The sequence below is a fragment of the Trichomycterus rosablanca genome, chromosome 8 (genome assembly GCF_030014385.1).
Source record: "Trichomycterus rosablanca isolate fTriRos1 chromosome 8, fTriRos1.hap1, whole genome shotgun sequence".
Taxonomy (NCBI): domain Eukaryota; kingdom Metazoa; phylum Chordata; class Actinopteri; order Siluriformes; family Trichomycteridae; genus Trichomycterus; species Trichomycterus rosablanca.
In genome coordinates, this window is record NC_085995.1 from 30,228,793 (window position 1) to 30,256,202 (window position 27,410).

Consider the following 27,410-nt stretch of genomic DNA (forward strand, 5'->3'; position numbering starts at 1 on the left):
TTGTTTGACAATTAATCAATTCATTAAAATATACAAACTGCAGGAAAAAAAAAAAAACTGACCAGGTGTAACATTACACAAGCAAGTTTTCTCAGGTACTGAAATAATACCCTGCAGGCTTAGAACTACTTACAGCCATCAGTTTTTGCCTTTTATATCCTACTGAACACAGTTCATACAGACACAAAGGAACTGATGCTTAACCAGAAATAAGCACCAACACAAGTCCATGCTCACTGATGTAATTGGTTTCACATTGGTATGGATTCTGACCTTGAGGAACATCTGAAGCTTCTACATTGAAATGAGCTGTAATGGTGATAGAATGCTAAAAGTAAGACTTCAATTAAATGGAGCTGGAGCAGAGCTGGGTCAGTAGAGTTACAGAACCATTTATACAGCCTTCCACAGCCCATCCTCTTCTTCACCGCACTGCAGCTTCTTGTGGCTCTGACTTCCAAGCTTCAGAGGATTTCCAAATCCACATGCCGCACTTCTGGATTGCGTTGCTGTTTTTAGATAAAGACAATGAAATAATATTTAGCATAGTGACCTTAAACAAGAGAACTGCAAGGTTATTTCTTTTTACTGGCTTTGCCAGACGCTGTTTGGACCTGGTTGAGGTCACATGTCTTGTATTCCCACTGTATTTTAACTGTGCATCTGGTCAGGCAGATTTAAATCAGATTGCTGTATTACAACTTGACCGCCAACTTTGTGTTGTTGTTGTTTTAGGCAAAATAAGGTACCACAGCTTTTGCATAGTGTTTTTGATTTGCTTGGAGGCACCAATAGTATCATTCATGCACCATGTTATGTAATGTATTGGGAGCAGTTTTGGTCGTCAGATGTCGTTTTTGAAAGATGAATGTACTTTAATTATTTATTTAGATATTTTACACTGTGCTTACACAGTGGTTATATTAGATAGATGTACATACATGTACGTACATACATAAATCACAAGAGCTGCAGGCACTTATAAGAGAAGTTAAAGAACAGAGTAAAAACGGGATTTGAGCTCAATATGAAGAGGCCAAACAACATAACAACAGGAAAGCACAGTAACTTTCCCATAGTTGGAGAAGATACTGAAGTGTTGGACATCTTTTGCCTCTTTGGATCAATTATTAACAGTAAAGAATCCAGAACAAGGATGATGAATCTGGGAAAGATATTCAGATACACTGATTTGTCTTTCCAAACAAAGATCAGAAATGTCCAGCCTACAGCCTGTAGTTTTCCCTAGGCTTGTATGGATGTGGAAGCTGGACAGTAAAAATATAGATGCCTTTGAATTTGAGTGCTGGGGAAGATTTCCAAAAGTACCCTGAATGGCAAAGATGACGAACATTTGGATCTTTGCTGGTAGAATGGGACCAAAAAAACCTGAAACACTTTATCACTTGGTATCCTGACAACACATGATCAACTTCCATACGTTAGAGGACACAATGTCTGAGGACATGATGTCTGTAAACAGAAGGACATGGTGGTCCAAAACCAGTTTGACTCTCATATTAGGCGAACAGCCACTGTAAAGATACTCATCATGCCCCTTGTACTTATTCCTTATTCGTACATGTACAAAAAGAATGTGGCTAAAAGACTGACTCACCTTGAGCTCTTTTTCAAGACGGTCCACCTCTGCTCCCAGGGTGTCTATAATGTTCTCGCCATGCTTTAACATAAATGCCTCCAGCTCCTCTGGCGTGTTTACCTGCTGAATTTCCTACAGCACAGAACACAATTGTTTTACTGCATGAGTGAACAAGTATTTTTGCACAGTTACGTGATTGGTCTTGTTTGGCTGGACGTGTAAATCCATTCCTTCTTAATCAATAAATGCAAAATGTTATGGAAAACTGTTGCTTTTAAAATTAACTGTCATTTCTGACAGGTTTTCAAGTTACCCTTTATTCCTGTCAGTAATTAATTTTCTAAAGGTCATTCGTGTTAGAATGACACATGACGCATTACAAAAAAAAACTTGCCTCTACTTTTGCAATATATTTTTAAAGCTCTAATAATCACATGCAGGACAGACTACATTAGTTCACTGTATATTTCATTAAAGTGTATGTAAATGTACTGGATTTCTAATTATACAGAACTATGAATGCAGTGTACCGATATATAAATACATAGTTGTATTGTCATGTTGGATGCTGCAGCTAGCAAAACATATACACTGCACGCGAATCACGACACCGAATTCAATATTGAATTACAGGACTACAAGGCCTCTAATATTGCCCCTTCAGTGCATGCAACACAAGCATCATCCTACTCAGTCACGGTGGGTACGATTCACTGGGTGAAAGGCATGAAACACCCCAAAGAGGTCGCCAGTCCATCACAGGGCACACACACACATATTCATACCTAGGGCAGTTTTAGTATCTCCAATTAACCTGACTGCATGTGTGTGTGGACTTTGGGGGAAAACTCCACACAAAAAGAACCGCTCCATCTGGAAATTGAACCGAGGACCTTGCTGCTGTGAGGCAACAGTGCTACCCACCAAGCCACCATGCTGTGCATTTTTAAGAGAAGTTCAAAATTTATATTGGGTTATCTTAAAGAATAAAGAATCTAGGAGCTGTAAATGATATTCCTGCCCTCTCCTGCAGAGTTGGGGCTTTTTTAATTATTGTTTACACCCTAGATTTGATTGATACTGACTTATACTTAAAAATAGAACATATTTTTAGTGTGAAAATAATGTTTATAAATAAAATAAAATAAAATAAATAATATTAATAATGCTTAAAGAAGCTCTTTATGATCTTACAGCACAGAGCTGGTTCTCTTAAACACATTCCACAGGCCAGCTAGAGGCACTACAGAAACTAACAGGACATCCGGGTCGATCTTTCATGTACTGGCAAATAGATAGACCTCACGGAATGAATAGACCAAAGCTGACCACTGTCTATGTGTTTCAATAATACCAACAAAATAATACCAAATGTGCACTTGTGTAACTACAGAAGAAATGAGTCTGCAAGTACAGAGTGGAGTAAATGTTCCATTAGTGTTGTTGATTTGTACGTACATTGAGGATCTGATCAATGTCCTGCTTTTCCAGATAGGAGCGTGTAACCACCCGCCCGTCAAAGTCCACCTCGGCCTTGAAGCGCACTTTACTCAGTCCCATATCGGTAGCTTTTACATCGTGAATTGCTCTGAGGACACCAGAAAGCACATGCAGTGTTTTCATTTTTTAAATAATGTAGCATAGTTAACAAAGTGATCTGCTCCAGGAACTGTGTCCCTCTAATTTAAATGATAAGAGATGGCCCTCTTTAAGAAGAGGTAAAGTGTAGACTTACCTGACAGCAGGGTCACTCTCCAGGAACTCTGTCAGCTTCTGCACATGCTCAGCCTGGATGGAACGGCCCAACAGAGCTTCTGTGTTGGTGTAGATGAGGAATGCAGAAACAGTACCAAGCAACGTGCCCACACCCAGAGAACCCAAACTGTCGTAATATGGGTTGCCTAAAAGATAAGAAAGAGGGATCAGGACCAGGCAACTAGAGCTGTAGTTTTATGCTGTGACCACATATATCTTAAAGTTCTATCAGTAGTATAGACAGTTTTAAATAGAAATTGATATTTGCACAGGTTTTGCCATTTTTATTGACAATATATTTGTTTCTCTGATGCAAATGCAAATTTACATATTTATATCCAAAACAGACAACAATTCTGACTAAATTATGAATCCAGCTAATTGGATTTTGGCAGCTTGTCATTACTGTCAGCACATGTTAAACAGCAAGGCAGCTCATAGGCTATTTTCCTGGCAGGAATGGTTTTGATGGGTACTGACATGGGGTGTTAGATACACGTTTTTAGTTCTCTGTTGTTGATTTGAATGACGCAAGTGTAATGGCAGGAATAAGATTTTATGTTTAATATTACTTAAAGTTTAGTAATATGCTGCTTTGTGTATTAAATCCTGTGTTACATTGTGCTGGGGCAGAGACTGGGAGTTTAGACCACAGAGATAAGCAACTGTTGTTAAGTAATAAAATGTAAAACAATTGGGGGTAATTGTTAGCAGGGTGGGGACTTCAAAGACAAAATAAGGGCTTCAAAGCCCACACCCAATGTCATGTGACCAGAGCAGTATAAGAGATAGGAATTGCATCTGTTTGGGGGTTCTTGTCCAGAGACACTGCTGGAGGAACCCACCACGATCGTGCCAATAAATTCTTCAATCCAATCCAACCAACAATAATCTTTGTTTTTATTTAATTTCTCACCATATTTTTCTATTACACATGTTATATATTGCACATTCTATTAGCAAGTGTTTGACTGTAAGGAGTTCTGGCAGGTTTCACAGTGTCGTCACCACGTATTAGGGAGGAAAGTGTCAGCCTTGTACGTCCAATTCGGCATCTGGTGTACACCACCCGGTCCCATCGATTTTGAGGTAGACTTTAATTTTACTGCCCATGCTGGGGTTGGCCTAATGTAGTTTGTTGTTGGTTGGCCTGTCCCACTCAGCTTGCCATCTGTTCATTACACAGGAAGTTAATACTGGCTTAACATCAGTTGGTAAACTCATGCAATCAGTCTTCCTTGCTGCCTGGTCTGCTCTTTCGTTGCAAGGGAGGCCATAAGTTATAAGTTGTTTAAGGAAATTGGACTTGCAATGTTTCACCATTTATCCAAGGATTTTCTGCAAAATATATAGTTCTCTTAAACACACCAATACTAGCTCTTTCAATGCTCAGTATGACCAAAAATATTCCTAAGTAGGCTCAAAGCAAACAAGGTTCACATCAGGGCTAGTACAACACATGAGAACACATGAGTCGTTGTGTGCCTTATGTTCAAGTATACAGTGTGTCATTTACCTGTGAGTGAGGTAAGACCCATACAGCCAGCAGCCAGCACCACTCCCAAAACGGCTGCAGCATCCTCTAATAAGACCACATTGGTACTGGGGTCTCGACTCTGCATTACTGAAACACACATACACACACACACACACACACAGCACAACAATCAAAACATGTCTAAAAAAATTTATGGTGCAGTGGTGAAGCTCAGTGGATAAGGTACCGGTCTAGTGATCAGAAGACCAACTTCCAAGTTGCCACTGTTGCGAAATCAAGAACTACAAGTGCCAGGATTGTTAATTCAGACAGCCCGTTTAAGCTGCTTTAGCTAGACCACCCAGGGGCTGTGTCTCAAACTGCACTTTATTTACTATACAGTATGCTCAAAATATTAACCTTACATTTGAAGGAAGACTATTCTATAAAACTATTCAGTAGATAGGATATCTAGATGACCGCAGCTCTGTTCATGGGCAGACTGAGAGCAAATTTTGCAGGGACACAACATTTTATTTGTCTATTCTTTATTTCTTAAATTTTCATTTCATTTTCACATCAACCGCTCTCCAAAAAATGTAAAAATGTAAAACAGCAGTTACTAATTTTTGTGCTGACAACAACACTGGGTAGCAGTTACCTCAAACAGAAAAGCACATTACATAAGAATGAAAGGGCATGTATCAAGTTTAGCTGACGATCAATTAGAGCCTTATCCACTTCCCTACAATAAGTTACTGGAATATATACTAGGGTATTGTATCTAATGATCATTGCTCCTACCAGGTCAGCCACTATTCTCAATGTGTGTCAGTCATGTGCACTCGTGCAGTGTCATTAATCATTAATGTTTTCAGCATGTTTAAAACAATTAGCAGGGACCAACAACCGAAATACATCAAATACTATTCACCATACACATCATATGGTAAATGTTCACTTCACCTTTATGGTGAACATTTTAAACCTTTCATCGCTCCACGCTCCCTCCCCTAACACCAATAAACAAAGCAAAGATGGTGATGACTGAATGATTAGTTAAAAAAGGTTGACAATACCATATTCATAGAAAGACAGGCCTTGCTTGTGAGAGCTCTTCTTGATCTCATTTATGGCCACCAGCAAAGTTGCTGTAATAAGGAACCACAGAGGAACTTTATTATGAGTAACAATACTTCAATGGATTTCTGCATTTAGTTTATACTTACATACCCAAACATGCAACTTTAGTAAATATTTAAAAAAGAATGATTACCTCCTTCAGAAACTAGAGATCCAGCCAAAATACAGTAGGCCTACGAAGTAAGTACTGATATAAGTGACCATGTGAAGGTACATTTTATTTACATTCTGCTTTATGGATAACTAATGCCACTCACCCAGAGAAGTGACTCTATTTGGTGGGGGTGCATTAGGCCCATAATACCATGGTACCATGACAGTCCAGCACCCATCATAAAAATACCCACTCCGCTGATGAGGGAGGCGATGTAACGCATGTTGGAGAAACCATATCTTTAAAACAATTGGGGGAAAAAACAAGAGTGACATGAAGAGCAAGGGTTAAAATCTGGAACTTTCATTTGTTTTTGAAATGTATGTACAGTGCAGCCACTTTTTTGTGCATACTTACGGGTGGCCAGGGTCAGGGTTGCGCACAGACTGGCTGATGCCCAGCGCAAGCAGAGCCTAAAAGACCAAAGAACCAACATACAAGACCATATTCACTGAACTAGAACATCCCATATATGTGTTCATTTAAAATAAATAAGAGAGAGAAAAGCAGAGATAGCTTAATGGTTAGAGTACTGGCATTTACAAACTCCCATATATGTTAAATTAAGTATTACCTGGTTACAGGTATCTGCCAGGGAGTGGATTGCCTCTGAGAACATGCTGGCTGATCCAGTATAAACCCATGCCAGGAGTTTGAAAAAGAAATTCAGTCCATTTCTACCCAACAAAAAAGAAAACTTCAGATTAACAACAATGCAATCAACAGTACATGAAATATCACAATTATATTATATGAGTGTATAAACTTTTGATCTAATAAAACCCTTTTTAATCACTGGCACTAGGGATGGACAGGCTAAAAGGTTTTGTCTACATTACTTTCTTTTTAAAATTAACGATACATTTCTCAGAGTAAAATAATATGGTAACCTGTTATTACTATTTTTTCTAATGTACAGATATAATATTCATCTAACACATAAATGCTTAAGGTTTATTTATTAAGCAAGACATTAATAAAAAACAAATGAAATTAAAATAGTTACCTTTTTAGCGGTCTTTGAACTTTGTGGGAATTTGTGCCCATTCAGTCAAAAGAGCATTTTTATGACTGGTTGTCTACACAGACATGATTGGCAATGTCTGAGCGAAGGGAGGGGTGTTGGACGAAGCCCTGCAATAGACTGATGCCCTGTCCAGTGTATTCCTGCTTTGCGCCCAGTGTTTCCAGATGAAACCGTGATCCTGAATCATTTAATCCTTTCATAAGCTAGGATGCACCATGGTCAAACACATGGGCTTCATATGTGCATTGTTAAAGCTTAATTTCATGTTTTATAACACAAACTGCTCTACTAATGAACTGACCTGCTGTTTGAACAAATGCATTACAAAAAATGCCTTGTGTATCAGTCATGTGCATTACGCATGATTTAATTCAGTCAATTTAATCTAATAAAAACCAGAACACAGCCACTCTCTCAAGCTTCTACTGCAGACCTATTATGCTTTCTTATTTCATCCTGCCTGAACAATTTGACCTGTCCTATGTAAGCAATGTAATCCACATCCCAACTTACTCACACATAATTAGATTTTTTTTTCTTTTTGCAATTGCCCCCCTTCACTTTTTAATTTTAAAAACTTTTAAAGTCATGGGCTAGCATAATATCTCCAAAACGTGCATCCAACCGGCCTTCTCTTCATCAGACTTCAGATTCCTACCAAGAGCCTCAGTACATGTATTTTGCTCATGCCAGGATCTCGACTAGTCATTAGACATCACGGTCACTGTGGCAAAGAGGTGACACTTCAGTCTCCCTCACCTTCTTTGACCTACAGCTGTGTCTGTAGGAGCACCCAGCCAGTGCCTGAAATTTTCAATGCTAACCAGACAGATAATCTGCTTGTGGTTTAAACAATTAGGAACTGTTAGGGCAGATTGGAAAACTCACATGCATATGGCTACCATGACCACCTTTCCAGGCCCTTGGAGGAAGGTAGCTCTCTTCCCTGATCGTGGCTGTGGAAATAAAACAAAACATTTAACTAAAGAATAATTCATCATGCAAGAAAATAAAATAAATAATACGTATGACAGTGTTGCCAGAAGAAGCATGTCTGGATCATATGAGATGATCAAACGCTAACAGAGGAAGATTTTGACTTAATTTTCTCCACAGTTGCATGCTTACTCTGAGACATGTAACATTACCCCCTTCAAAATCCAGGAGTGAGCTAACTGTTTATAAAGAAACTTTTCAGATTAATGCCAAAAAACATTTACAAATAGCTAGAGACACTAAAAAACAAAGAAGCTGGGAAAACCATCCTTCACCGCGTATCCCAACAATGAGTTGTGTCAGTTCAGCTCTCATGGATTTTAGGCAATTGATGGCTATGGCACACCAAAAAATGAACTGACAATCTCCTCATGATAGGGCAAAGGCTTTTCAACAGAACTAGTTAGAAGCCTTAGAAAAACTTACTGTTCCCCAAGGCAGGGGTTTTCAACCTTTTTGGACATGTGCCCCCCTTCATGTGCCCCCCTTCATGTGCCAACCGTGAACTTGCAAACCCCCCCCTCCCCCAACTTGCGCCACGCCCCCTCCCCTTCGTCAACCACCGCACAGAAATCATTGAGAAAGCTTCTGACAAGCTAAAAGAACGTAATTAATGTTGTGCACATTATATAATTTTGCTGATTGAAAATATTATTTTAAAAAGATAATACAGTCCGACCCCATCTGAGCCGATTCTATCAGCACATTATATAAATTCGTGGTTCACTTTGGTAAATCATAAGCGGTTCTTGCTTTTTGATGTAGATGAGAGCAGAAAACATTGCTTCACAGAGCATAGACAAAAGTTCATCAGTTACTAAGTTGGTTAGTTCGGGATCATCTGCTCTGACTGAAAACGTTTAGCTCCACAGGCAGAACGACTCTGACTCTGTGGTAATACTCAGTATTAGAGATGTGCCGATCGGGGTTTTTGGCACCGATTCCGATCTGCGATCTCCTTTCAGGGACATCGGCCGATAGCCGATTGTGATCGGGGGGAGGGGGGGTTGGGGGGCTTTAGCAGTAAATAAAATAAATAAACTTAAAAAGAGCCTCACAGTGAAGATAAACCGGAGCAGCGCGCGCGCGTGTGTGTGTGTGTGTGTTTGTGTGTGTGCCCTTAGAAGATACGCTTTGTTCACAGTATCGCTATAAGTGATTCATTGATTCATGAGTCGATTCATTTTTCGCCAAGCGTAAGTTTCTCTTCTCAGTTATCTCTCCGTGTTTACTGTTATTAATTAAATGTCGTGGTTTTAAATAAACACCAGCTACTACAGAACATTCTGTGTGACTCTCTTACATTAAAAAGCTTCATTAAAAAGCTTAATTAAACTGCTATTACCACAGATCTGTAACCGAGTCAGACTCGTTCCGTCTAAGGAGCTAAAAGTTCAGCAGATGATCCTGAACTAACGAATTTGGTAATGAATAAACTTTTGCCTCGGATTGGCTCTGTAACGTTTTCTGTTCTCATCTACATCACAAGTAAGAACCACTTACGATTTACCAAAGTGAACCAGGAGTTTATATAACGTGCTGATAGAATCGACTCAGATGTGACCGGGCTGAATTATCTTTTTAAAGTAAATATTACAATCAGCAAAATTACATCGTATGTATGATGCACAACGTTAATGATGTTATTTTAGGTCATGAAGAGCTTTCACTGTGGTTTCTGTACGATGGTTGATGAATGGTGATGTGATGGCTGGCGTCTGGATCAATCCACTGAGCTGTTAACTTAACATGATCTTTATATATCACACGATCGGATCGGCTACTTTTAGGAGATATCGGCCGATCGCCGATAGCATATTTTGATTAAAAATCGGCCGATACCGATTCATAGCCGATCGATCGTCCCATCTCTACTCAGTATAATTAAGCCTGAGCTTTTTAAGGTAAGCGAGTCACACAAAATGTTCTGTAGTAGTTGGTGTTTATTTACAGCCGCAAAATTCATTATAACAGTAAACACGAAGAGATGACTGAGAAAAGAAACTTACGCTGCGCTTAAAATTAATTGACTCCCGAGTCACTTATAATCGATACTGTGAACAGAGCGTCTCTCTTAAAGACACAAACACGTACTATAACAGCGGTCGTTGCTTTTGACACCGGTTATCTTCGCTGTGAGCCCTATTTTGAAGGTTTTTTTCAGACGGAACTGAATAATATTAAACGTGCGTGTGAGCGTGGTCAGTTAGAGTAATGAAATATGTCTCCCGTGGGTGAAAAATGAATTGCTTTAGTTTTAGAAGTAAAAAAATCTCGTAATGCCGCGCCCCCCTGTCAGGCACTCGTGCCCCCCCAGACAAGTACTTGCGCCCCCCCGGGGGGGCACGCCCCACAGGTTGAAAACCCCTGCCCCAAGGGATGGTTTATTCTTTTCGGGTGCTCCCGTATTTAAGGGTTTCATGCCGGATGCCGTTTCTGATGCCATTTGACCTTTCACTGGTTTGGAACAATGGGTGATTGTTTTTTTAATGCCATGTGGTCAGATTTATGATTCATGGCAGGAATTGGTGTTTTACACTAGTTTTATTGATCTTTATCGAGAAAATTGTGGATCCCAATCTATTCCCCTATTCCCTTACACTATTGAAGTCTTGCCTCTAGTACCTCTCTGCCCATGCTGGCCGAGGAGGGCTGAGACTGTTGTGTCCCCTTTAACACAAGCGCAGTTTCAACAGCCCACAGTGGAATCTTATAGATGGCTGCATCACCTTCTGAGAGACATCACCACTGCAGTAGCATTGAATGAATTCCACCTATACTCTCACTCAGGCAAAGCCAATCATGCCTTTATGAGTGCCATAGAACATCAGAATGAAAGCACTGCCTGAGATTTGAACTCCAGAGCACAGTACCTCACAGGTGGTGGGCTGCGGCAGTAGACCGCTGAGCAACCCAAGTGCCCATAAATAAAAATTTTTATAGAAAATAAAACAATATAAATGTAGACTATAATATAAACACATTCTCACTTTAGTGTTCCCCCAGAAATCTTTATACTCCTTCACCAACTGCTGACTTCGGAACATATCTAAATATGGGGAAAGAAGAGAAAAACAAACACAAGCATTAGTTGGAAAGCTGAGATTTATTTTGACCCCCTTTTTTTTGAGTTTATGCACTTTTCTAACCTAACTAAATACTTATCAATAAATTAAAGCAGCAACATCATAGGTAACTGAATAATTTTGGAAGTCAATCTGAAAACCTAGGCACCACATACTTTCCTGGAACTGTCTCTCCTCCTCTTTCCTGAGTTTCCTCTCTCGAGCAAGAGCCTCCATACTGCCCCAAACCTCCAGTGCCCTATAAAAGCAACAAATTCTGCCATCAGTAAAAATGAAAAACTAGACAAACCCATTAGAAATATGGATTATTAAGTACATACTTGGCCTCCACGTCTGAGCGTAAAAAGACTGTGAATGCCTCTGTGTCATCATGGGGACTCCGCCGACGGATCCTTCTCAGTTGGTCAAGATCACTTAATGTTAAAAATCCAGGAAAAAAAAAAGAACATTACAAATATTATACACATTTCTTAAATATGTGGTTCCCAGGGTTAAAGTTAAAAGTGGCCAAAAATATGCTGACACTGATTTTAACAGAGTAAACTAAGGTAGTACCAATTATATTTGGGTGAAAAAAATCTGAGTTCTCTTTTTGATTGGATCCTGTTATTGGGGGTTGTAGATTGTACTGAACTGATACTATGAGTACAGCATGTTATTGGCAATAATGGCGATGTAATAATAAATGGCTATATAGTGAAATTTTAACAGGCAGTCTATGTATGAATGTATGCTGATTTTAACTGCACTTTGAACAGTACTTATAAGAGAATTGTTACAATGGTATGTTAAAAAAATTATTTTTATGATTGTATCGATTTCTTTATTATTTAAAGCCTTCATCTCTTTTCAAAGGAAAATGTCCTTGTGCACAAAGTAGGACAGCTTGCTGCTGTAAAAGTGTATTCACCTGGACTTAAGGCAGAACTCGTTCATGGCTCTGACAATAGTGATAAAGTTGTTTTGAGTGTATTTGGTACCATATTCCCGCTTCTTTAGCACCGCCCGCACTGAACACATCAAGACAAACGAAGGCTCACACTTCAGGGATTAATTCACAGACTACAATAAAAAGAACAATGTAAAGGTACTGCATTACCTTTCACTTGAATGGCTTCTGCTTTTGTCAGAACCGAAGGTTTTGATTCTTAAAAAAACAAAAACAAAACAAGATTGATTGGTAGTTAACAAGAATTCACTTTAGATAGTCTGTTTCAGCTGAAGGATTACATAACAGGAGAAAAGTAACAGATATTCTGATTGACTGTTCCTGCAAATGCTGTACTATTAGATCATTTTAGCATTGTGTATTAGAGTATCATGAAACTATGACTTTTAATTATTGAGCAATGCTATTGGTCAAAACAGACAATTTGCTATTATTTCAACAGTGGATAGCTGATACTAGCATTAAGAAAAGAGCTGCAACAGTTAATGTGGCAATCTTATTAAAAGAATTCAACTCCTTGTTTAGCACATGCAAGTCCCTAAAACAACTCCTTCACATCAGCCCCAGTAAAGCATGTATTCTCAGCCACTGATCAGACAGTTCGTCAATTGCCCGGCCATTACATATGAACCAATTAGACTGTTTGATTCAAACATCAATTGCCAATTTCCCCACCATTTCCCAACTAGGGGGATGGAAATAAATTTAGCAGCAAATGCACACATATAAACCCTACTCAAAATGCCTATTACTAAATAAGATACGGTTTAGTGTGTGGATCAACAGGTATGTGAACAGCAGAGAGCAGGGTCAGTGCCCCGGGTATTGATCTGATTAATAATTATACCACGTCTGGCTTTTGGTGAAGCAGATCTGTGCATGGCTTCTAGTTTCATTTATTTGCTCTTGAAACTTGAAGACATGTATGCCTGAGAATGAGTGTATATGTGCCCTAATGGTTGTCTTTGATACAGAATGAGCTGTATTGTCTGGTGTTTAAATGTTTCCAGCATTTAGCAGACGCTTATATCCAAAACGACTTACAGCACTGCTTCCCTGGTTAACATGTTCTTAGTCTAGTACAAATAGACAACAGTACAAAAACACAAACCAGCTAATACCCTGTCAGAACAAAAGTATAGGTTGAATAGAATTTTTATTTTGTGTTGTAAATGTCAGATGGTGCTGTGGTAGTGCCTCTATCTTCTACATGTTTTAGTAATCTACTATGTCGACAAACATGCTTATCCTTTCATTTCAATTGCTGGCATTTGTTTAAAAATAATGCATGTTCAGGCCAGTGGAGTTATAAACAACCAATTCGAAGCAAGTGTTTTCCAAAAATGTTGCCACAGAGTTGGAAGTACCGAATTTATTTTGTATAACTGATTTCATACAGCTATTAGCAATACATGTGGACGAAAACTTAATGGAAATCTAAACTTATTAATTAGAAGGACTGTCCACATACTTTTGGCCTTAATATCTTTTACTATGTTAAGCAGTTTTTTTTTATTTCATGAAATCTAATGTCTTGTTGACAAAAAAAGTATTGATGTGTTTAGCATTGGTTAGCTTCGTTTCAACTACTCAGTTATCGGTTGAAAAGAACTTTCACAACAAGCAATTAAACACCTACCTGCAGGGTCTTTAGAAGGAAGGGCACTGGTCACGTCTTTAGTGGACTTCGACCCATCAGGGTCCGATATTGTTGGTGGTCCATCTTTACTGCTGTCAGTAGAATAGTACTGAACCTGTGCCCAAGCTAAAGCTCCTCTGTGGTCAGGAAAACTGTACCACAGGCTGTGACCTTTACCTCCGCTTTGCCAGCCTACAGACACAGAATAGTTCTACAGTTCAGACAGTGGCCACTGTACCCTTGTACAACTTAAAAAAACCCAATCTGGACTAATACAAATGTAGGGCCAGCAATTTACACCCCACCAAACGGAAATGCCTTACCATAGCCCAGCCGTGTTACTCGGGCTGGGAGCTGAGACAGATGAACTCGCTGATGCAGGTAAATCCTGCAGAAAGCTTGCCATGGCCGATGTGCCAGGCTGGGGAACATCCTCAATGAGGCACGTCTGAGAGAACAATGCTGAAAGCTGCTGGAAATGTAACAAAGAGTACACAGCATGTTTAGAAGAATGCTTTTATCAGAAACAACAGTCACAGAAAGTCCCAAACAAAATGTAGCAATAACCACACACTACAGTAAATGCATGTCAGACAGAGTGTGAGGATTGCAACATTTTTATGTACAATAAAACAATTATAACAGTTTTAATACATAATCACAATTCATTACAAAGTACATACACAAATACAAATAGACTTAAAAGTACTGGCCTATATAAAATGGCAAGAAGGTAGTAAATAATATTAGGGGTCAGGAGAATGTTTTAAATAGGTTTAGGTTTTAGGTTTGCACTTACTTTTAGACAAACTAAGACTCCATAACTGTATGACTCTGCCTCTGTCTTTGTAACATGTAATTAATGCAACAGAAAACACATTGTGTTGTTGCATGTTTAGTAGTTGTAAGGAATAATAAATAATGTCTGAATTAGAGCATGTCATGATGTGATGCGGTAGATCTAAATTGATTCTGGCCAAAAATGCTGGATATGTTTTTAATTAAATCTATTGATTCTACATGACCAAAAGCTTTCGGATACTAGCAATGTTAATGAAGAGCAATTAACCGATAACCAACAAAGAAGTCATTCTTCTATTAATTTTGTGTATTAAAAATGTAATGTTAAACTTTGCACATAGATTGTGTATATGTGTATATACATCAAGGCCCAGTATGACTGTAAAGCACTGCTTGTCATCATATAAAAATATGCTAGTGTTGTCAAGATGAGCTTTAATTTACTGCCTGCATTAAATTTACTACCAACTTTGTTTACATTTTACATTCTAAATGCTGAACAAACTCTGCTCATGGTGTTCATATTTATTTTACTGTTTAAAATGGCTGCCTTGCTTGTTGTGGCAACTGTTTAAGGACAGCACTTTCATTTTCAGCAAGACTATGCCCCTATGCACCAAGTGAGACAACCTTTGGGATGTACTGAAACAATTATAGCAAACAAACCCTTTTGTCAGACATCAGTACCTGATCTCACAAATCATTTGACAGACTGGGGAAAAATTTCCAAAGACACACTGCAAAATCTTAGAAAGTCTCCACAGAATGAAGAGTGGAGGCTGCAATAGCCATAAGGAAAAGTGGCTCCAAACTAAATGTCCATGGTTTGGAAAAGTTTTAAAAGCAAATGATTAATGTTGACATACTTTTGCCAGATCAGTGTAAGCCAATACACAGAATGTTATTTTTTAAAAGAAATTTCATTAAAGCATCCACGCTTTATTTTTTGATTCATAGTTGTTGGGTGTCTGAACAAGCCAAAAAATTCCTTCCTATCCTGTCTCAAGGATTCAATTAAGGCCTAACAACTTAACTGAGTTTTGGGACTTCACAGCTAAATTGATCCACGTGCCACATTTTTATACAATACAGGGTGTCCCTAAAATCTGGACACACAGGCAAAATGCATATTTTCAATAAAATTTGTTTCCTTTTTTAACACTATTTTATTTCATTACATGTACGTTTTCAGCATTTAGCAGATGCTTTTATCCAAAGCGACTTACAGTTGTTACAGTATACAATCAAAGCAATTGAGGGCCTTGCTCAAGGGCCCAACAGTGGCAACCTAGCAGTGATGAGGCTTGAACTGGCAACCTTCTGATTACTAGACCAATACCTTAACCACTAGGCTACAACTGCCCTACTGTATTGTATTGTATTGTATTGTATTGTATTGTTATACTGTATTCATTAGAATATAACAATACAAAAACTTGGCCAAGGGTGCTCAAAACTGAATCAATTACTTTTAGTAAACATGGACCGTACAGGGCACAGCATAAAGGTCCTGGGTTCATGCCTCACTAAGAACATGCCAAACTCCGGTCAACGTTTGTGAGAAGTTTGGTATGTTTTCCCCTTGATTGTAAGACCACCAAAACATGCAGAAGGTGTTAACGACTGTTTTGAAGAGCCACAAAAGTGTGCGTTGGTTAATGAGTCTGTGGCCCCTTGTGATAACGTTACTACAGGTAAATAAATAAATGGACTTTGAAGCTATCGAGATAACTAATAAGCAACCAATAAAAGTAAAAAAAATAAATAAAAATAAGCATTTCGCAAAACACTAAGGCTGAAGGAAACTTCTACGCATTTAAAATAATCATTAAATCAGATTACGATGAAGCTCTCTCTCACACATGACTGCATTAATGTCTATGGTATTTACAACCCAGACTTACAGCTAGCTATGGTAGCTAACTAACAAGAATTAGTGTTGCTTACTGACAACTGTCCTAGGTCTCCGTTTAAACCAGTCAGCTTTTGGGTAAAGCAGAAGAAACCCTGGTGTACTGTTCCAGTAATGTAAAAATGAAACGAAGAGCATATTTACCCTGCTAATAGCCATTAGTCATTCTGGTGCTAGTACCATGGATAAACAGCTTGGACCGGTCACATTAGCTAGCTAGCAGCTAACAGTTTAAAATGACACTTAAATGAACACGTAGCTACTTTGTGATGTAAACAGTGTACCTTTATACAGCAGTGTTTCCTCCTCATATCTCACTCCATGTCCTGTACAGAACTGCAGTTCACTCACATTTCTTCCATAGTTCACACAGCTCAGTGCATGCAAACACTTCAGCTACACGACGCCGCTCAGATCTCGCGAGATCTCGATCGCATCACTAAAGTCACGTTCGGCTCTGTCTGAATCCTTATCTTCTATCAGGTAGACAGTCCTGATGTCTTTACTCCATATAGTGAGAACAAAGTCTAAGATTTCACCAAATAACTCTCTGCTCCATGTATAGTGTGGTGCATTACAATTATACCAGAGTACCAATTATAAGCAGAGTTACTAATTTTCTCCATTTGAACAGGCTGCATTGTTTATTATAAGACTGATTATTAGATAGATATATAGATAGACACTTGGTTGATCCTGAAGAAATGTAAAGCCCCAGTAGCACTATGCAGCATAGAAAGTATTGTACACACTATAAAAATTCAACAACACATATACGAAAACATAACAAAAACAAAGACTGAAAAGTAACTGTAAAGTAACCACACACACGTGATAGTAATTAAACTGTTTGTTTGTAATATTACTATAATCCATTTATTTATATTTTCTAATAGTAAAAAAAACTGTCCAGACTATTGTAGAACATCCCTGTAGAATAGGCAATGATTGATTTACCTCTTTTCACACTTCTTTTTTTTTTTAAACTATCACATACAAAAAGCATGCAGTTATACATTAAATTTGATTTAATAACTTTTCAGGTTCTCTCTCTCCCTCTCTCCATATATATATATATATATATATATATATATATATATATATATATATATATACTGTATATATGCTTTAGAAAAAGAATGCCCTTGTCATATATACATATACAGGTGTACAGAACAACGAAATTATTTCGTTCTTTTTGGGTCAGAGCGCAGGGTCAGCCATTGTACGGCGCTTCTGGAGCAGAGAGAGTTAAGGGCCTTGCTCAAGGGCCCAACAATGGCTGCAAGGCAGAGCTGGGATTTGAACCTTTAACCTTTTAGTTGATAGTCCAAAGCTCTACCCACTCTACCCAATGAATAGTCCACGTGATATGTTGGCACCATCATGTGGTACAAACTGAAACTACAAAAACATTTTTTATAAAAAAAAATGCATCGTCAGATGCATGAAATCTCTAAAACGGTACAAAATGTGAGATTTTTTATTGCAAGAACACTGTAAACAATGAACAAACAATACAGTAGGTAACATATTAAAGGTAATTAAAAGTATTTTTAAATCTGCTTTTAGTCCCAATCTGTAAGACTTTCAAGTTCTTGAAGCCATGCTCTATCCACCTAAACAGACAGAAAAATACAGATCAGTGTATACCAGTAATCCTCAGGGTACAAAGGAAAAAAAAAATCTTTCTACTTTACTGAAAGGGTTAGTCAGTGCTATTTAATCTGATTATATTACTAATATTTTACATTTTTTTGTAATTTAATTCTACATAGACATGATTGGCTATGTCTGAAAGTGGGGCCCATTAGCCACTGGGAGGTCCATCTGTCAGTGTCGAGCCCCACGTTCGTTAAAAATAAGGAGGGTTGCGTCAAGAAGGGCATCCAGCATAAAACGATGCTAGTTCAGTTATGTGGACCAGAATGATCCATTGGGCAACTGCTAAATATGGGAGCCAAATACTGCCCAACCCTACAGACTAGTGTTTTTTTCTTAAAATAGTCATTGTGCTTTCAGGAGGTGCAAAATGAAAGAGGGATGGCATTGCAGGTGACCTCCATCTAAGTGAAACTAGCTGATTGTGAGCATGCATGTACAAAATAGTGCCGTTGGTGCACCTCCACACTCATTTAACTGTCTTATAAAACTGTAAAATTAAAAAAGTTGTATTGTCTGGCTTTATAAGTTTTATAAAAGTAATCTTTTAATCTAGTAATAGTTGAGTGATAAGGAAAATTCAGCCAGTGTGTGGGAACTGGCTGTGATTTAATTGGTGATAAACAAATGTGTGTGTAATTGTTGTAATAAATAGCAGCATGTTACTTCTTGATTTCTTAGCACAGCAGAGCATGGAGAGTTGGGTGAGGATTCCAAGCTTGTTTCTGCATGCTCTCTATCAAGTGGTTGCACAGGGGACAGAGGCATCTCCCACACACAACTCTCAGATGCATCTGAATCCTCTGAAGTCCCTGGACATTGTCTCTTAGCGACTAATGGAGACTGGTGCTCATTCTCACGAGCTCTTTTGCCATGTAGCACTCCACAACCACCTACAAAGTAAATGTTGATCTATTATTACAGTAATGAACAGTGGTAAAGTTGCTGAGTGGTGGCAATCAGCACAGCACATGCACACTGCTAATGTAAAATGCCTAGTGTTGGACAATCTGATTAAAAACTACGGCATACTGTAATGTATAGTATGTATTAATGCACAATTTTGCTTTCGTTATGGGTGAAGGAAAAGTGCAACTTACCCCCTTCTGTGCTCTCACTGTCATTCTGGTCCAGGACAGGTGCCTCAGAAACCTGGCAGATAGAGATTTACATAAAAAATTTACAAAAGATCATTTTTTTTCTCTCTGTGCCTGATATTGATAATGCTTATACTGCTAATCACGAGTAGAGCTGAGTAGGGATAACTGCAATGGCATTACCAATAGTTTTCTAACAGATAATAAAACAGACCAACATTCTACCTCAGCTACAAAAGCAAAAACAACATTTAATAAGAATGTTAATCAGGTGGCGCAGCAGTCAGATGTGCTAGTCCACCAGTCCACAGCTGTCTGGTTCAGATACTGGCACAAGGGGCAGAAGAATTTACAAAGCATAGCGTGTTCCTTCATACGTGTTAAAGCTCTACAAACGTCTGTTTAGCTACAGTTCGATTAATAAGCACATTTTATTGATATAATTGAATTGTTTGTGCCTGAGTAGATGCCCATATCACCTCTGAGATTTGATCCCGGAGCTCAGCAGTGGTGGGCTGGCATAGTAGACCACTGCGCCAACCTGAGCACCACATACTGAAACAGAAGTTCAACAAAGTCACACAGTTTGCATAATGCAAAGCTGGTAACCATGAGCTTCTGAATTTACCTTTATTGTCCTTGTTGCTCCAACTCAATAATTACAAAGCTTACTGTGTTACAAAAGTTACTGTGTATTTAGATATATAAAGTCAAACACAACAGTATAAAAATAAAGAGTGTAGCAGTTAATTTACAACAAAACCTTTTCAGCAGTGCATCTGCAACGAGGAACAAACCGGCCAATTATAACTCTCTGTAGACTTTGATTTAAGGATATGGAAAAATCGTAAGTGTTCTGGACCTGAAACACACGTAAGTATAAATATTCAATAGACCTCCGATTCATTCATGTTTACTCAATTAGATGTAACATTTAAATACACACTTTCATGTGGTTTAGACATTCCGCGCGAAACTCTGCATTACTACTGCTGCTCACAATGCTGTTCAAAGAGCTCAGCATCACTGACATGCCAGACTCCACCGTTTCTCTGGACTAGACCACCACAGCACAGGCATGCACACATGCATACATAAAACCAGGGTTAAAACCAGCTGTAGTATAAATGTAAAACCAAAGTGTGTGAAGTATAATGTATCAAACAGTATAAAGTCTTACCTTTTTTCTTTTCTGATATTGTTTGACTGTGTTTTTCAGTACAGACTCCAGCGCTGATCTCATGTTTTCCTCGTTGTGCCAGAGTATCTTGTCCAAGTATTGCTCTAAAAGCTCTTCATTTGCTTATTGAAAGATAATTAAAAGATATTTAAAAATGATTTTAACTACACAGCAAGATCTGGCTTTGTTGAAAACATTAACGCTGTAATCTCATCAACCTCTTTATTCCGGTCAGGGTTGAGGTGGGTCTGGCCCCCCCGTAAACCCTAGGTGCAGTTTAGTCAAGGCCAAAACATTCGTTTGAGATTGGGCTTTTGTAAAGCCTAATTTCAGATCAGCCTGTGGATAGAACCTGCTATTTTTGTTCTTATCTTTTGGTCACTTTTGTATATTTATATTTATTCTTTAGGGGTTCCCACAGCAGATCATTCTAATCTTAATGCCTGATTTGAATTTACGCAAGATATCCTACCTGATGCAACATTTCTTATTTCTCAGACATAGCCAATCATGTCTGTGTAGATGCCTGACCGGCTGATAGAATCCACGAGGGTGGTGCCACCCAAGTGCTCTAACGTTATCTGCTCTGAAAGTCTGGAATTTAGATTTAACAAATGCAATAACTCATACTGATCATGTCGGCCAGCTGGGAGTGGAAGGGGTCGCTGTACTGGATGAAAAGAAAAATAAACAGCGTCTGCTCCACAGTTTGACTCTTCTCCACCTTTACTTTCTGACTCACAGCCTGGCTACATCCTGGCTCAGGTTCCTCGTTATGCTCTACAGAAAACTCCATATCAGCACACAGGGAGCCTGGACACAAGAAGGTTATGTTAAATAGAATGTGGCTTTAAATTAGGAGGCACACAGTTGTTTAAAATACAGTTGAAATGTTCTACCATTCTACCCATGCTTTAGTACTCAGTGGTCTTGGGTACTTTCAATAAATTAAATCATCATTTGAAAAAATATTAAAAGTAGTTTGATGAATAGAAGTGGGTAAATACTTCTTCACAGCACATATATAGAAATTATGTATCTATAATGGAATGCTCATACTTTACCTTGTGCAGTGTGTGTCAGTGTGTAGCAGACTTGATGCAGACCCAGCTCTCCCCATGGCAGAGAGTCAGCCAAACTTCGAATGAAGCTCAGCTGTGTTTTACCCTCTCCTTGCATCAGAGGAACACCACTGGGACCATATGCTAACACGTACACATGGATGTTAAGAAAAAGCTGTTTAGAAATCACTACAAAGTCATTTTTATTAGCAACATACACACATTCACAATGTAGCTTGTTGACCTCAAAATCCCTGTCAACAGGAATAAAGATGCAATATGATGTGATGTACATTTGTTTGGGAACTGCATTTCATAGTGCATTACTATCAAGATCATGCTGTCTAAGCTTTTTTAGTAAAAATACTGCCCCTTTATCCTGGGCAGGGTTGCAGCGGGAATACACTGGACAGGGCACCAATCCATTGTAGCTTCAGCAAAACCCCACAGACAATAAAACAATATGCTTATGGGTGGTCAGATAAAATCCAGGACCCACAAAAACAGGTGTGTCATAAATTTAAAGCTGCTTGAACATAGTCGGCACTTTATCATTGTCATTTTGTTTATTGTCATTTTCATGTTGTAACCATACAGTACACTGGACATACACTGTACTATCTGTTCACCCATGCAATGTAAAGGATATACGTATGCAAGTGATGTTAGTGGGCCAGTTGGGGTATTGGTCCATGCAAGGTCCGATCATGGCTACGCTAGTTATTTTGACCTCCCCACACAACCCTGCCTCCACAGCTTCAGAAGACAGAGACAGAGAGAGAATGTCCCCCAAAGTGGGGTGCATCCGGCTGCATGCAGTGTGACACCTTGCTGAGAATGGTTTTCTTAAAATAAAAAAAACAACAACCCATCATATATAGAATACAAATTAGTTTATGTTGGACTTGATGTTTATGATAAAACTGAAGCACTTAGAATGCACAGTAACAAAGAGCAGAACTCTAGTTTAGTAACCTATGTGAATAAAGAAGTCTGTCTCATTTTATAGCTAATATATGGTTAAGCAGGTACTTGGATGGTTCAGCGGTATATTGCTAGCCCATTAGTGCTAACGGCCAGTCAGACATCTAGACAGACACAATTGTCTGTCTGAGTGAGGAGGGGTGGCAGAAGAGTCTAGCCATTGGGAGACGCACTTGTCAGTTTGCTCTCAGTTCTGATCACAAGCTAGAATAAAAATGGATGGTTGTGTCAGGAGGAGCATCCGGAATAAAAACGGTGCACGGACATGTGGGCCCGAAAAACCTCCTGCGCTCTGACCCCAGGTTCCAAAGAAGCTAATACATGCGGAAAAAGAATTTCATTGTACTGTATATATTATTTACCTTATATCATTTTTATACACCTGTCAGCAATGGATGTGACCGAAACAACTAAATTCGATCATTGGTAGGAGTGTCCACATACTTTTGGTCATATAGCTCTTTACTAGACTGGATAAAACTTCTAAAGGAAATTCTTAAACTGTGCTAAATGATGTGTTAATAGAAAGAAAAAAAACACTAACAGGCCATATCTGGTACTGTCCATGGCAATCCTATAACCCACTGCAAGACATGTACTCTTGGCACTACTAGAACAAAACAAAGAAACAGTAAGAAAACAAGAGCACAACGTATCATTATTTAAATCTAGACTCACACTTTAATATGGTTTATTAAATATAGTTTCATCTGATTTACCTGAATACTTGCTGGGATGAGTGGTCCTTACTTCTTACTCTGAAGATAACTGTGAGCTGCATTACATACACCAATAAAACCATCAAACTTTTAAACTGAATTCTTGTACTGAACTGGGGACTGGGATTCAGTTTAGTCTGGTTAAATGTTTAATACATTCCTCCTAGATGTTAGAAATCCCACATGTGAGTTACAGATCTACATTCTACCCTTTAATGAACAAAAGGTCTTACTTCCTGCACAGAATTTGAATGAGTCTGTGCAGTCTACCAAATTCTACCAAGCGCGTTCAGAATTCTAAGCAGCATACGTGCTGTAAATCAGGGATAATAAGCACATCCAAAAAAAATCCTAAGCAAAGCCATACAAATTTCAGGTTGTGATAAAAAAAGGTTGGAGGTCGAATTGATACATTTTTACATTTACATTTTCGGCATTTAGCAGACGCTCTTATCCAGAGCAACTTACAGAAGTGCTTCCATAGTAGACATTACCTTACTCTAGTTTAAGTAGACAAACCAAGAACACACATCTGGTGAAACCCTGTTAGAACAAAAGTTTTTTTTTTTGCTACAAGAAGTGAATAAGAGCGTTAGTAAGTAAGTACAAGTCAGCTTAAGTGCTTAGTAAAGAGGTGGGTTTTTAATCATATTTTAAAGACAGCAAGAGACAGACAAGAGAAGCTTGTTCCACCATTTGGGTGCCAGTATAGAGAAGAGCCTTGATGCTTGTCTTCCTCAAATCCTGGGTGGAGGATCAAGTCGAGCGAGACGAGTGGCTCGGAGGTTGTGTGGTACAGAGTGGGGTTTTATTAGACCTTGAAGGTAGCTTGGGGCTGGTCCATTTTTGGCTTTGAAGGCGAGCATCAGTGTTTCAAACTGAATGCGTGCAGATACAGGAAGCCAGTGAAGTAAACGCAGCAGTGGTGTGATGTAGACAGCTGGAGCTCCTATGCATGGATCTTGCTTTGTGCTCAGGGGTATATACAACTAAATAAACATCAAATGTAACCATGCATATCATTTCAGATATTATTGATGTCACACTTGTGTCTACCTGTAACAAATGTTAGCTAGCTTATTAACATCTATCCAGACAGCCTGTACGAGCACATGAGGCTAACTGATTAGGTATCAATGCAAGTAAGCAATTTAAAATCCTTTTCTCATGTGCTCACAACTTCATTCTGCTATTATAAGAATGATCTTTGCATGAAATTACCCAGGTACATTCGTTATGATCATACTTCGATATTACCTGAGCATAAACCAGACTGAATCTGGAAAGAAATCTCTCAATCTCTGATTCTTGACTATTCTGATCCTGCAAAAGACCAAATAAAGCAAACAAATCTTGGGTTAAGTTAACGTTAAAGAGTACCCACAAGAGTGCATACTGATGTTTTATGCTAACCTATTACCAGATATACACACCTTAAATGAATAAGCAAAATGCAAATGCCCAAAATGATTTGAAAATGTCTGGAGCTCATCTGGATAAGGGCATTCACAGAGAGAAACCAAGGATGAAAGGCTCAATCTGGCCTCTAAAAAGGTAAAGAGGTTTATTAATGACCATTTAATTGTTCATACTGGGATACAGTATTGTGTCTTAGACACCAGTGCATAAACAGGTAAAAGGTAGGTAAAACCTGCCGTTTTGAATAGATTTCATGCTCGTCTTTTGACACCAAGAACCAGCAGCTGCAACTGCAAATAAATTAAAAAAATGTTTTCAGTTATAATGTTATTAAAAACACAAAAACAAAAAAGTTAAATACTGTCATTCTTTACTGGTCTGGTGTTTGGTCCTGGATTTTGTAAAGTTTGTTGTAAAAAGCACTATACAAATACATTTGACATGACTTAATACCAGTGAATGTCAGCAATCCGTGCTGGGCTGACTGGAGGATCAGTAACCAGCCTTTACTGAAGGATCGCATTCGCTTTTCACGTTTATGATGGAGCAGAATCATCAACCACCTAATAACCTGAAAAATTTGAGACAAAACAGCCTTTCCATATTGTTCTATAATAATATGATAATAACCAAAGTTTCACAAAATGCTTTACAAATGACAGCAAACAAAATAAACTATTAAAAGACAGAAAAATAAAAGCATTTAAAAGTGCAAATGCAACATTAAAAGCAGTTAAAAAAAAGAACCACTGAAAAAGTGCAGGCGCACATGTTAAAAGGAATAAGGCATTAATTAAAAGCGAATCTAAACAAATGTGTGTTAACCCTGCATTAAATATGACAGGTCATCCAGCACCCCCAGGTAATCAGGAAGGGAGCTCCACAGATTAGGGCCATAATGGGAAAAGGCGCATTGCTACTTCTATGCTGAGTGACCGGTGTGGCCAGCATGTTTTTGTGGACTAAACTGGGGGTGCTTGACGAGACAAACCTAATATCAATTTCTGACTTTTTATTAACCTTATAAAAACTTGTAAGGATATCCAGTATGTCATTTATGGTTTTACTGCTACTTCGGTAATACATATTAGAACAATTTTCACAATAAAGTGCCACAATAAATCCATAGGAACATAATGGTCAAGAGACAACAACTACATGTGTTATAATACCAGATACCTGTCAACATTTTAAAGGATCTTGTAAGTATATTGAATTTTAATGGTTTTCAATAACTTCTGCAACTGGTATAGAAGGTATTTAAGTAATATGTATGTTTTGTTTTCAGTTTAATCCAGATCAAAGAAAATAACTAAGAAAATCCCTGCTTTGTTTGTCTTATTTTTTTTTTTCGAAATGTAGGATTTTATGTCATGAAAGTCTTGGGATTTAAATCATTTTGAATAAAAAAAACCCAAATTTTTAATTTCTGTGACTGGATGATTGAAACCCGCTGTCTTATCTTTTTTATCTAAAAAGAAGCTTTTACAAACCCTATTTTCAGAAACAACGGGCCATTTTGTAAAATGCAATAAAAAGAAGAATCTGTGGTTTGTTAATTCTTTAAAATCTTTAACTGACAAAAGTTGTAAGAAAACATTTTCAATTTTTACTGATCAACTTTATTGTATTTTGTATATATAAACACATTTGATATAATTACATGTGATGTCAGCAACCCCCTCAAAAAATTTAAGCTCAAAGCTCATGCACATTTAGTAGTGGTTTCTTTTCATGCCTTACATGGACAGAGATTTCTCCAGTTTTCCTAAATCTTGTCACAATATTATGTAAGGTACATTATACAAGCTTTAAATTATTTATCTAGTATTGAGAAATGTTCTCTCATGAGATGTGGAACACAGCCAGGTGGTGAGCCATGACCCATCATTGCTTGTTCTGATCATTTGGTGGATCCTCCTTTTAAAGCTAATCATGATTCCCTTACCTGCTGCCAATTCACCTGCTTATTGTGGAATGTGTCAAATCACTGTACCTTCAATATTCCAACTTTTTTGGGGTGTGTTGCAAGCACCAAATTCTAAATGTGTTTATATTTACAAAATACAATTAAGTTAATCAGTACAAACACTTGAACTATACAGTATTCTTTCTACTTCTGTCAGTTAAATAAATATTAAAGATAATTAAACAAATTATAGGTTCTTTTTTATTGCATTTTACAAAATGTCCCAACTTTTCTGGAATTTTCTTAGTTCAAAACATAGCTACGATTAGCAAACGAGCTAACGTTTAGAAGAGGTTAAACCTTCAACCCCACACATCATATCTTAGTAGTTTCTCATTTTACCTTCCATATAGTTCATTATTTTAATGTCATAAGTCAGTTATGTATAATTTTTATGTTATCTGTTTTTTTTAGTGTTTACCTGTCGGACTTTAGACATTTCCTCAGGCGACCCTACGTTTGGCACCTTAAATTACTACCAACAGTTGATTTCAAAGAGTCGATTCTTAAAATGAAGCAAAAAGAACTGTAATGCGACTCTAAAGAATCAAAGTCAACTCTAATTGGTACAGCGGATGATTATAAAATTATTTTTAAAAATACTCAATCCACCATCTACATGCTTTTGGAAGATAAAACCAAAGTACCCGAATTAAACATCTAATCATTTACTGTCATGTACCTTATTATTTCGAATCAAGAAACATGGATTCGACACCTGGAATCAGAATCAGAGCCAATCAGTTCTAGAACCGAATAGGCAACGATAATTCGGGTTGC

At 38.1% G+C, this 27,410-nt stretch overlaps 1 protein-coding gene across 1 annotated transcript; it reads right to left on the bottom strand.

Annotated features, from left to right (window-relative positions):
• Positions 1-27,109, bottom strand: slc30a9 (solute carrier family 30 member 9). Its single transcript, XM_062999652.1, has 34 exons — positions 27,052-27,109; positions 25,115-25,232; positions 24,898-24,951; positions 24,676-24,788; positions 24,500-24,565; positions 23,243-23,298; positions 23,068-23,130; positions 22,189-22,384; positions 21,543-21,690; positions 21,109-21,291; positions 20,479-20,600; positions 20,245-20,355; positions 20,062-20,160; positions 19,302-19,353; positions 18,868-19,094; positions 17,497-17,525; positions 14,150-14,298; positions 13,827-14,018; positions 12,338-12,385; positions 12,149-12,248; positions 11,559-11,651; positions 11,394-11,476; positions 11,143-11,201; positions 8,045-8,112; positions 6,704-6,806; positions 6,487-6,542; positions 6,233-6,368; positions 6,109-6,148; positions 5,912-5,983; positions 4,872-4,979; positions 3,336-3,501; positions 3,059-3,188; positions 1,619-1,732; positions 1-509 (listed from the first exon to the last, which is right to left on the bottom strand). Exons 1-34 carry the CDS (start codon positions 27,067-27,069, stop codon positions 465-467), a joined length of 3,417 nt encoding a protein of 1,138 aa, XP_062855722.1. The 5' UTR covers positions 27,070-27,109; the 3' UTR covers positions 1-464.
• Between the last annotated feature and the right edge of the window lie 301 nt (positions 27,110-27,410).

What these genes read in the sequence shown, in the direction of transcription:
- slc30a9 (XM_062999652.1), bottom strand. An exon ending in CTGTGCTAAGAAATCAAGAA is followed by an intron (nt 17,526 to 18,867) that starts GTAACATGCTGC and finishes TGTATGTGATAG; the next exon opens with TTTAAAAAAAAAAAGAAGTG. An exon ending in AAATAGAGTCACTTCTCTGG is followed by an intron (nt 6,149 to 6,232) that starts GTGAGTGGCATT and finishes CTTACTTCGTAG; the next exon opens with GCCTACTGTATTTTGGCTGG.